The sequence below is a fragment of the Populus trichocarpa genome, chromosome 1 (genome assembly GCF_000002775.5).
Source record: "Populus trichocarpa isolate Nisqually-1 chromosome 1, P.trichocarpa_v4.1, whole genome shotgun sequence".
Lineage (NCBI taxonomy): Eukaryota > Viridiplantae > Streptophyta > Magnoliopsida > Malpighiales > Salicaceae > Populus > Populus trichocarpa.
This window is the reverse complement of record NC_037285.2, coordinates 10,898,264-10,909,022: the sequence shown is the minus strand read 5'-3', so window position 1 is coordinate 10,909,022 and position 10,759 is coordinate 10,898,264. Positions and strand designations below refer to the sequence as shown.

Sequence of the window (10,759 nt, the reverse complement as noted above, 5' to 3'; positions counted from 1 at the left end):
TGCTTTGGTGATTGGCTTTAGGTGTTAGGCAACTTTCAGAAATTGCGAAATTACTAATCCTCCACTTCCACCCTTTGCGGCATCACATGTTCCACACGTGACATCTATTCTTTGCACGGCATGAACTCACTGGCAAAATTCGGGCGTTTGTAAGCATGTGGACGGTTATTTTTTAAAATTTATTTTTAATATTAACAAGTTAAAATAATTTTAAAATACTAAAAATAAATAATTTTAAAATAACTTTTTTCAAATTTTAACAAAATAAAAAACACTCCCAATTACAAGTTCAAAAATTCGGTGGCATCTCAACAGCGCCAGCTTTTCCCAAATTTGAAAAACCCACGCAACCTGACAAAACCGTAAATATTTCAAATCACAGTGTCAAACGGGAGCCCCCCAAAATTTCTAATCTTTATCCCGCGTTACTCACAAGCCAAAAAAGAATTAAAAAAAAAAAACTCTCTTCACCTTCTAAAAAAGGCACCAGAACAACAACACTTCTTAACGACGAGTGTGTTTCTCTGTCTAAAAACACACGCCCATCGACACTTTCCTCTCTCTAAAAGTTTTGTGTTCTGTTTGTCAAATTGGGGATCTGAAAGAATTCAAGAACTATGAGTCGATTCAACAGCGACCCTAACCCTTTCGATGAAGAGGAAGAAGTGAATCCCTTCTCGGTAACTTTCCTTCTTTCCTTTCCGTTTTTGTCCGTTCTCAGATCCGCTTCCTCTTGGTTTTGTTAAGTGGTTTGGTATTGCTATATTTCGATCCATGCGAAGCTAGTGTGGGCAGGGCATTTATGTTTATCGATCTGGATCTGATATGGAAACTTCTTTTGTTTAAATTTACGGAAGGGAACAAGTGGACATTTTGTTTCGATTATTTTTTAATTTTAATTTAATTAATGTAATACAATGAGCTGAGTAACTGAACATGTACTTTTAGAGCTTAATTTTTTAAAAAGGAAGCTTTAATAGGATTGCTGGTTGGTTAAGTAAATGGAAAAATAGTATCAGAGTGGGACTAATTGCTGACTAAATTCCTGCATGATAATAAATTTATTTCCTGGGGTACACTAAATTTTTATTTGATTGATGATAATAACGGGGAAGGAAGTAGTAGTCAAGTTATGGGTTCAATTGATGCAACACAACTGTGGTGAAGTAAGACTTGGTCAATGACCGGTCAACCTTAGTTTGACCAAGATTTGTCAACTGGGTTCTGTTAAACCAGTCAAATTTACTCTCGCAAGCTTTTAGTTTTTATATACCAGTCCGAGTTTAACCCTGGTTAAATTTTGGACCACCGACACTTCCTGTTGTCCGATTTGATTAGGGAACTGGTTTTGAAAAGAATCAGTGTATGTTGATGCAATGCTCTTGTCTTTTAGTTTGTAGTTTCATTCTGACCTTTTGTTTTGTTGTGGTTCATGGTGTTACTTGTGGTCTTTACAGAAGGGCTCAAGTGTTCCTGCAGTAAAGGCACGCATTCCTCCTTTGGGGCATGAACCAATGGGATTTGGGCACAATGATGCAACAGTTGACATTCCGCTTGATACAATGAATGTAATGAAATTTGGATTTTCCCTGTTTACTAGTACACTTGAGTTTGCAGATTTCTGAGCTGTATGATTTCTGTATTGAATGTGCAGGACTCAAAGAAAAAGGAGAAAGATCTTGCATCTTGGGAAGCAGATCTTAAAAGGAGGGAAAAGGTTTTTTTTTCTTTTCAATTCCACGCTTAATATCTTCTATATGCAAGCTTATCACCTGGTTTATGTTACTCTAAAATATGTTTTTTATTTTTTATTTTTTATCATGGATTCCCAATTGATTTTAAGTTTATTAGTTTCCTGTGCATGCTTTTATTAACTTATCATATAGTGAGAAATTATAATACTTAAGTTGTGTTGAAGCTTTTACTCTAACTATGTCATCGACAGGAAATCAAGAGGAGGGAAGATGCTGTTGCTAAGAGTAAGGACTACAGGATAGAAAATTTGTTGTTTCTAGAATCATTATTTATGGTTTTGTAGAATGTTTGACCAAGTTGCTAACTCAATTTCTTTTGTGTTTAATGTGGTATTTCAGCTGGCATCACCCCAGATGATAAAAACTGGCCACCATTTTTTCCCATCATCCATCATGATATAGCAAATGAAATACCTATCCATGCTCAAAGGCTACAGTATTTGGCTTTTGCCAGTTGGTTAGGTAGGAGCTCATTATTTTTTGTCTTTTGAAATTTCTCTCTTGTTATTTTTGTTGTAAAATCTTCTATATTGCAAATTTGATCATACGCTTTCTTCTTGGATTCCAATTTACTTTCGGTGCTATTCAAACCAACAAATGTAACGTTTCCAGTCTTCACCTAGGGTTTCTAAAATTATTGAATGGCAAGTAAATTCATGGTAGTAGAGAATGTGTAATGTAAAAGCATTGGAGCAATTCTCATACAGCATTTGATAAACACCAACAACCTTTCTATACATTGTAGACTTCTTCCATTTGGTACAATGCTTGTGCAACTCTTCTTTTGTCAAAGCCCTGTACCAGAAGTTTTTGTCACTGAAAAACCAGAAATTGGGTGTAAGTGGTTATAATTGTCAGTAAGAAAGGTGTGTGAGGACTCTGTGAAGTGTTTAGTGAAGGTTTAATAATAAGCAGCAATTATTAATCTTCTTTTGATACTCTAATTGCAGGTATAGTTCTATGTCTTGTCTTCAATTTAATTGCTGTGACAGTATGTTGGATTAGAGGTGGAGGTAAGCTCTTTCCCCAATGTTGTCAGTAACAATGTGTCTAAGGGACGCAATGCAATTTGAATTATCTCACAAAACTCATGATATGTAGGTGTCAAAATTTTTTTCCTTGCCGTAATCTATGTGCTGATGGGATGTCCTCTTTCATATATCCTATGGTACAGGCCTCTCTATCGAGCAATGAGGCAAGTATTTGTTTATGCCTTCATATTTATTTGATTCGAAGCTTTCCAAATATGTCATGTAACTATTATCTGCATGGACTGACTTAGAAAACTAACATTTGTTTGAATCAATGAATTGGATTGCTTTGATTGATAAGTTTCTGGACTGAAGGAATAATTGCAGAATCATAGTGTGTAGGCTAGTGCAGATTACCCTTAGGATTGGAGTTTTAAATTGTTGACTTATAAGTTTATCATGAGAATATAGTTGCTCTTTAATGGAAGATACTAGTTCTTCGCCACTTGTGTTTTGCTCTGGCTTTCTTTGATGCTTGTTCTATTACAGGAAAGTTTTGCTTTTTATCTTCATAGGAAAAAACAGGTTACATTATTAGTAAACCATGGGTACCCTTTTTGACTAGCAGTCTAGACTTGGGAAAAGAATCCCGCAGTCAAAATCAAATTGCAAGAGTTTAGGCTTTGGCAGAACTGTATGGAATTGATTAAAGTTTTCGTGTATGAGTCATCAATACTTGTTCAGTTGGATTAACCCTGGAGTTTTCTTTTCAAAAAAATAAAATAAAATGATATGTTTTATTTTACTTGCCAAAAAGATCAATCCCACCTTATTAATTAATCAGATGTATCCAAAGAGTTTCCAATCTTTGTTCGTTTAATGTTGAAACAATAGCCCAAAGCCCTGAAGTAATGAATCAGCTAAATCTAGGATTTGGATCTAGATAAAAATCCAAAGGGTTTCAGAGGGAAGATTTGGAAAAGAAGTTTCTTTCATAGGGTTTTGACTTAAAAGAGAGATGAATTACTGTGTATGTGTGTGAGAGTGATTTGAGTGTTTTTGGGTCTCGCTCGCAGGCAAGAGAAAACTTGCATCAGAAACTCATGGCCGCCAAACCAACCTCTTAAATCTGTGTTTGTGTTTGAGGAGAAAAAGAAGATTGCAAACTTACTATAAGCAGAAAACATGATTAATTATCTATGTGAATCCTAAACTGAACTTGGAAATATAACTATTAATCAAAACATCAAAAGTTTCCACATAGATTACATCAATGTACTAGTGGTGAGTAGACACATGGTTGCTCGATGTAAATTTGAACCAAAGATTTAGGGATTGGTGTTCTCATGGTTGTTAAAAACGGCTCATTGTTTTTAAACTTGCAGGACGGATAGCGCATTGAAGTTTGGCTGGTTTTTCTTGTTCTACCTGGTTAGCTTTATCTACCAACCATGACTATGTAATGCATCATTTCTTGTAATTAATGCATCCTTTTAACCTACTGATCAATGAATGTGCCCAGATACATATTGGTTTCTGTATATTTGCTGCTATTGCTCCTCCAATTGTCTTCCATGGGAAGTCACTGACGTAAGTTCTTATAGCTCTTGTACTTGATTTCATGGCTGGCTATCACCCTTGGTTTAGAATACAAAATTTAAATTGATGATCTGTCTTATAATATTGATATTGATTGTCGTAACTTGTATTCTGAATACTAAGCTTTGAACCTTGTTATCAATCACAGGGGCATCCTTCCAGCAGTTGATGTCATTTCTGATCATTTGTTGGTCGGGGTAAGTGGAATAGTGTTGGCATCTCACATTTATTTTATTTCTCTTACAAGGAACATGGTGTGGACATTTCAGAGTATAGGGGTTCTTGTCCTCTGGAATGTCAAATTACATATATAATCTCTTTAATCGACAAGAAGACAAAAAAGAGATAGATTCTCTTTTATGACAATTATGATTTGCGACTCTCAAAATATTTATGACACTTCTAACATAGCATTTCAGTAATTTTACTATTGCTCTCCATATATTTGACAAAAAACTTTGTTTGTCTCAAAGAAGCTAAAGAATCTAATATTGTCTTTATTATTACAAGAATACCAATTAATTGTTGGAGAGGGACGTTTTAATTGTTTAAAATTGCCCTTTTGTGCACCAAGTCCCTTGGGGCCTCCTTATGGATTGGGAAAAGGGCAAATTGGACACTAACATTTTAATTCTCTTATTTCACCGCCCTCAGTTGTCAGGACATATTGTAATTTTAACTTAAGAGTTAACTGATCATGGTTTTATCTCTTATGTGTAATTTTAGCTTAGTTTTTTTTTTGGGGGGCTTACAGGCATTGAAGGTATGAGAAGTCCTAGGATCCCCAATTGACTGTTGCCATTAACTTATCTCGCTATTTTTTCGCATGCTGCATACTCCTATGATCTTTCCTTAAAGGGTCATCATGACAAGTATGCTTGGAGACAATCCAATCATTGTACATGATATATTTTGTTTTGGATATAACATCACATCATTTTCATTCTTGTATCCACTACTGTCAAACGCTAATCTTGAACTAATGTTCTTTGGTGCAGATTTTCTACCTGGTAGGGTTTGGCCTGTTTTGCTTAGAGTCACTTCTTAGCTTGTGGGTCCTTCAGGTAAGATTCTTTTATCTTTAGATATTATGAATTTGTTTACTGTTATCAACCCCCCCCCCCCCCCCCCCCAAAAAAAAAAAAAAGAAAAGAAAAGAAAAGAAAACCCAATCTAGGTTTTAGGGATTGAGTGAGAATTGACGTGCAAAAGACCAGGGAACCATTAACATGAGTATTGTATAAAAGCTATACTGGACAAGGAGAAGGAAAAAAACAGGTTATTATAAAAGAATATACCCCTTAATGGGGCATAACTTGCATTATTTCCTGCAACTCGCAGTAATAGAAGGATTTCTTTACACGAACATTTTACTGGGTAGAGCTTTGCCCATTTGGGATTTCATTGAGTGTGTTTGTCTTTGTGGTGGCTTTAGTGTCTTTGAAGATTGGATATCAGCTTTTTCTTGTTAGGTTTACAGGATAGCTTTTTCATTTTTCTTTGAATATATTTTTTTTTGTTAAACATTAACTTCAACAACATTTTAAATCAAATCAGCCACAACCCAAAAGTGATTTTTCGAAACTTATTTTTTTCGAACCACAACCACAAAAACTACCTCAATAACAAACACGCTTAAATGCGTATTGATGTTTAGTAGTCTCCTTTCTATTTTCTTTTTCTTTTTTCTGACTTTGATTTTTGCTTCTTTTTTTACCTCTCTGCAGAAAATTTATATGTATTTCAGGGGGCATAAGTGAGAATTTAGGCGTGGGACTCGATTCAGTTTTTCAAGTGTTGCTGCTTCGCGGGGTGGTTTAGTATATTCCTTTTTCTATAGCTATATACATGTTCATTTCTTTGTAGTGATTATTATGTGAGTTGATACATTCCGAGCGAGCATTATATTTCAAAAATTACTGAGCTGTTCAGACTTCAGCATCAATATTAAAAAAATTATTTCTATAAATAAGCCTACAGCACTAGTGAAGTTACTGAGCTTGTGGATTCCAGATGATTGTCTCCTCCTGAACGTGTTGAAAAGAGTTCCATACCCCCCTGATTTTGGTATGCTAGCATAATAGCCATGGCCCATTGTATTGATTCCAATGGAAGACCGGAATGGCGAAGCTGGGAAAAACTGCCCAGTGTTTTTGTTTTTGAACGGAGTTGGAAGCTGTCAAAGAATATGCGTTTCTGTCGAAGATGGGTTTGCGTAGCAGTAGTCATCCAATGGGCTTTAGCAAACATGTCTTTGGTTTGAAGCATGTATTATCAATTGCTTATGCATGTTGAACGAACTAACATGTTCCTCAAGGCAATAGTTCTCTTTTGTAGGATGGAAAGAATTACCAAGTCCAAAATATTTAGATCATCAGGCCCCCGTTTTGCTACTGGGTGGAAAATGATTATCTGGCACAAGATGTTAGAATAGTGTGAAGGCACCAGGCTTTGGTCCCTTCGGTTTCTCGCAATTCATGGCCTAATAATAGCTGCCAAAATGAGCCCAAGCTCGAATAATAGCTGCCAATTCTCTCGGCAAATGTACATTGCATTTGTTGTGTACACTCCCTTTATGTTCCCGGCCTGGATTCCTATTTCCTTTTCTCGGCCACTGGTTTGAATAAATTTGTTTGAAATAGTGAATTTGAGGCTGTCAAACGGTTCAAATTCTTGCTCTTGCTGTTTTTTCTTGATATCCTGCGAGTATGATACGGTGGCTTTTGAAGAGTTTGGCCCGAAACATGATTAGCAACAACAAAACTATGAGCATATACTTTCAGAGTCTCTCAAGTCTCAACCTTCCAAGACTGAAAAGGGGGGCGTATTGGCCCCATCTCCCCTCCTTTTCCACACCCCAAAACCCTCATCTCCAACCATCCACCATCATGATGCCACGTGGCATGGCATGTATCCCAACCGCAACAAATGACCACCGTGCTTCTCCATGACTTCGTTTATCATATATATATATATATACGTATGAAATTGTTGCGGTCGGGATGTATAGTGTAGTTCTCAGAATTCGAAATGACAATCTTAGTCATGCACATTAAATTATACCCTTCCATGTCCCCTCTATTCCTACCTTAACATCACCTCCATCTTTGTAAAAAACAAGGGGTGGTCACAGAAAACATAAACAAGACAGATCAGCCTCCCATCACCAGCCAAAACACCCTTTTCTTTCCCATACAAACTGCCATTTTTTTCCCCACCCGTTTCCTCCACTCATTTGTGTTCCAAACTTTTCCTTTGAGGGAAAAGTGTCCACAAATCCATTACATGTCCTCGTTTCAAAACTAGCTGAGAAGCATAGGATTCCAAGGCCTCATTTCACCTCCATCTCTTCCACTCTCAAGCTAGCTCTCTGAAAAAAAAATTAAAAAAATGGCAGTTTGCACTGTATACACCACTCAGTCCCTTAATTCAACATGCTCAATCTCCACGCCAACAAAAACCCGCTTGGGATTTAACCAAAAACATGTAGTGTTCTATAGCAGTAACAAGAAAACAAGCAAGAGAGCTAGCAGTGCAGTGATAACCTGCTCAGCTGACACACAGACTGTAGTAATTGGTCTAGCTGCAGACTCTGGGTGTGGTAAAAGTACCTTCATGAGGAGGTTAACAAGTGTTTTTGGAGGTGCAGCGGAGCCACCAAAAGGTGGAAATCCTGACTCAAACACTCTCATAAGTGACACAACAACTGTGATATGTTTAGATGATTATCACTCACTTGATAGGACTGGAAGGAAAGAAAAGGGTGTCACAGCACTTGACCCAAGAGCCAACGACTTCGATCTCATGTATGACCAAGTTAAGGCCATTAAAGATGGGATTGCTGTTGAGAAACCTATTTACAATCATGTTACTGGTCTCTTGGATCCTCCAGAGCTTATTAAGCCTCCTAAGATCCTTGTCATTGAAGGTTTGCATCCAATGTAAGTAAAACTACAGCTTCGAATTTCCTTTATTATTTATTTATTTTTGTTTTTATGGAAAAAAAAAATGAATATACTGAACTGTCTCTCTGCCTGTCTCCCTCACTCCCCTTACCATACATGCGTTGGTGGAATCTCGGAATCATCTTTTTTTTCCCCTCCCCGTTTTTAATGAAAAGTTAAACAGAAGATTCCATCAACCGAATTTGTTACTTCTGCATGCATAATTAATAATGTTTTTTTTTTTCCTTTTCATAAAACTTAATGTAACATATATTTATTTATGATTTATACATCAAGGCATAAAGACAACATGCATGCATGTTTATATATCACATATTATATATTGATGATTTTTCTTAAGAATACCACGCATGATTTGAGAAAAGAAGCAAAAATGGATTGTTGATCCTGAGATAGTATATGTTAAATGTTCCTCTATCTCAATTACAAGGCAGAGAGGAATTAGAACTCTATACTGCCCAGGCTAGCTGTGGACTATGACTAGTGTCCAGGCCCCCCAACAGAATAGTTTTGGCCTCGGAGACCGCGGAAAGAAGGTTTTCAGTGGATGGCTCGTGTAAGATCCAGTGAAGAAGGATTTAATTTTATGAAAACTGATTTGAGAATACACCTAATTTTTAAAAGCTCTCAGACAGACTTTGCCGATGAAGGTTCATCTTTGGAAAACTAATTATAGTATTATGCTGCTACACAAAACCAAATTGTACACAGGAAAGAGTAATGCAATATATTATTACAATCTTTTTGAGTAACATCTGTTTGCAAGAGCTTGGACTTATAGTCACCGTCTATACAAAATATGTAGGTATGACCAACGTGTGAGAGATCTTTTAGACTTCAGTATCTACTTGGACATTAGCAATGAGGTTAAATTTGCATGGAAAATTCAGGTAATTAATTAACTAGCCATGTAAATCTACCTTTTCAACTTCTTTAAATCAATGGCCGCCATTTTCTGTTATCTAAAGTTGTCATGAATGATGGTTGTAGAGGGATATGGCAGAGCGAGGACACAGTCTCGAGAGCATTAAAGCTAGTATTGAAGCACGCAAGCCAGATTTTGATGCTTATATTGGTAATATTTTCTTCCAGCTGATGTGTTTGTATCCTGCTTGTTTATGAACCTAAAATATCTTTCGGAAAGCTTGCTTATTTCGTTTTTTCTTCCCACTTTGCAGATCCACAAAAGCAATATGCTGATGCAGTCATTGAAGTGCTGCCAACCCAACTCATTCCAGACGACAATGAAGGGAAGGTTTTAAGAGTTAGGTTGATAATGAAAGAGGGGGTGAAGTTTTTCAGCCCTGTTTATTTGTTTGATGAAGGCTCTGCTATTTCATGGATACCATGTGGTAGGAAGCTCACCTGCTCTTACCCTGGCATCAAATTCTCCTATAGCCCCGACACTTATTACGGCCACGAGGTAACTGGTCTGAAGTTCTAAATATGATTAGGTTTGACCTGTTTTAGAATATACTGCAGGAGTATGGATCTTTCGGGATTGTTCTTTAGTTAATGATGCAGGAAGGGACCCATGCATTCGTTCTTTGGTACCGTTTTAATTTGTTTGTTATAACTTATACTCTGTTTTGTTTTGTTTGTTCTCAGGTGTCTATACTGGAAATGGATGGGCAATTTGACAGATTAGATGAACTCATCTATGTCGAAAGCCATCTAAGCAACCTCTCCACCAAGTTCTACGGCGAAGTTACCCAACAAATGTTGAAGCATGCTGATTTCCCCGGCAGCAACAATGGAACAGGTCTCTTCCAAACAATCGTCGGATTGAAAATAAGAGACCTCTTTGAGCAAATCATTGCCAGCAGGGCCAAAACCCCAGTAGAAGCCACAAAAGCCTAATAAACTGCCTTACATATTGAACAAGGCACTCATTCTCTAAAGCCTAATAAACTGCCTTACATATTGAACAAGGCACTCATTCTCTAAAGTTACCCCCTTTCAGTTTCTCTTTTTCAGCGTTTCTTTTGTGCTTTAGTTGAGTGTTAGGTTGGTCTTCATAAGAATGAGAAGTTGAGAACACTGTATCTATTTGTTGTTATAATTTTATGGAGATCTATATAATATAGATTATCAAAAACAGATGAATTATCAGCTCAGAATTTTCATACAAGATCAGGATCTTGCGGCATTCTTTTCTCTTTAGCCCAGAACTGCTTTTTCTTGCATCGCCAATTTTGCAGCTAGAAACAGGAAATTATTCCAAATTACAAATTCAAAGTTTTTTTCATCCAAAGGATGAACGGCTTAATCAAAATGCATGGTTTGTATTCTTTTCCATTGGGCGTGCAAAGAAAATGTGAAACGACCGGATGTCAAGAGACATGGTGTGAGGTTTGCAAGTATTACTGGCCCTCTCTTTTTTAGTGCGTGAGCTGATTCAGTCTGATTTCCTAAGACTGTCGTTTCCTTGGTTGAGAATCGACATATAAGAGGCAATATTATACACTAT

At 36.8% G+C, this 10,759-nt stretch overlaps 2 protein-coding genes across 3 annotated transcripts; both read left to right on the top strand.

Annotated features, from left to right (window-relative positions):
• Positions 1–422: 422 nt before the first annotated feature.
• Positions 423–6,296, top strand: LOC18094097 (secretory carrier-associated membrane protein 4). The gene is made up of 12 exons (XM_052453286.1): positions 423–680; positions 1,458–1,568; positions 1,655–1,717; positions 1,946–1,979; positions 2,094–2,216; positions 2,705–2,767; positions 2,856–2,949; positions 4,111–4,156; positions 4,248–4,315; positions 4,473–4,521; positions 5,323–5,388; positions 6,052–6,296. The coding sequence occupies exons 1-12, from the start codon at positions 618–620 to the stop codon at positions 6,082–6,084; spliced, it is 813 nt and encodes a 270-aa protein (XP_052309246.1). The 5' UTR covers positions 423–617; the 3' UTR covers positions 6,085–6,296.
• Positions 6,297–7,437: 1,141 nt separating this feature from the next.
• LOC18094096 (phosphoribulokinase, chloroplastic) lies at positions 7,438–10,420 on the top strand. Of its 2 annotated transcripts, XM_024610516.2 has the most exons (6): positions 7,438–8,265; positions 9,095–9,179; positions 9,280–9,364; positions 9,468–9,712; positions 9,898–10,174; positions 10,222–10,420. In XM_024610516.2, the coding sequence occupies exons 1-5, from the start codon at positions 7,715–7,717 to the stop codon at positions 10,147–10,149; spliced, it is 1,218 nt and encodes a 405-aa protein (XP_024466284.2). In that variant the 5' UTR covers positions 7,438–7,714; the 3' UTR covers positions 10,150–10,174; positions 10,222–10,420. The 2 variants fall into 2 exon arrangements, with proteins under 2 accessions (XP_024466284.2, XP_006368325.2); XM_006368263.3 differs by having other exon boundaries at positions 7,439–8,265; positions 9,898–10,420.
• The last annotated feature ends 339 nt before the right edge of the window (positions 10,421–10,759 follow it).

What these genes read in the sequence shown, in the direction of transcription:
- LOC18094096 (XM_024610516.2), top strand. Translation starts at nt 7,715, where the DNA reads ATGGCAGTTTGCACTGTATACACCACTCAGTCCCTTAATTCAACATGC. An exon ending in ATTGAAGGTTTGCATCCAAT is followed by an intron (nt 8,266 to 9,094) that starts GTAAGTAAAACT and finishes CAAAATATGTAG; the next exon opens with GTATGACCAACGTGTGAGAG. An exon ending in AATTTGCATGGAAAATTCAG is followed by an intron (nt 9,180 to 9,279) that starts GTAATTAATTAA and finishes TGATGGTTGTAG; the next exon opens with AGGGATATGGCAGAGCGAGG.
- LOC18094097 (XM_052453286.1), top strand. Translation starts at nt 618, where the DNA reads ATGAGTCGATTCAACAGCGACCCTAACCCTTTCGATGAAGAGGAAGAA. An exon ending in TTCCGCTTGATACAATGAAT is followed by an intron (nt 1,569 to 1,654) that starts GTAATGAAATTT and finishes TTGAATGTGCAG; the next exon opens with GACTCAAAGAAAAAGGAGAA. An exon ending in ATGTTGGATTAGAGGTGGAG is followed by an intron (nt 2,768 to 2,855) that starts GTAAGCTCTTTC and finishes CATGATATGTAG; the next exon opens with GTGTCAAAATTTTTTTCCTT.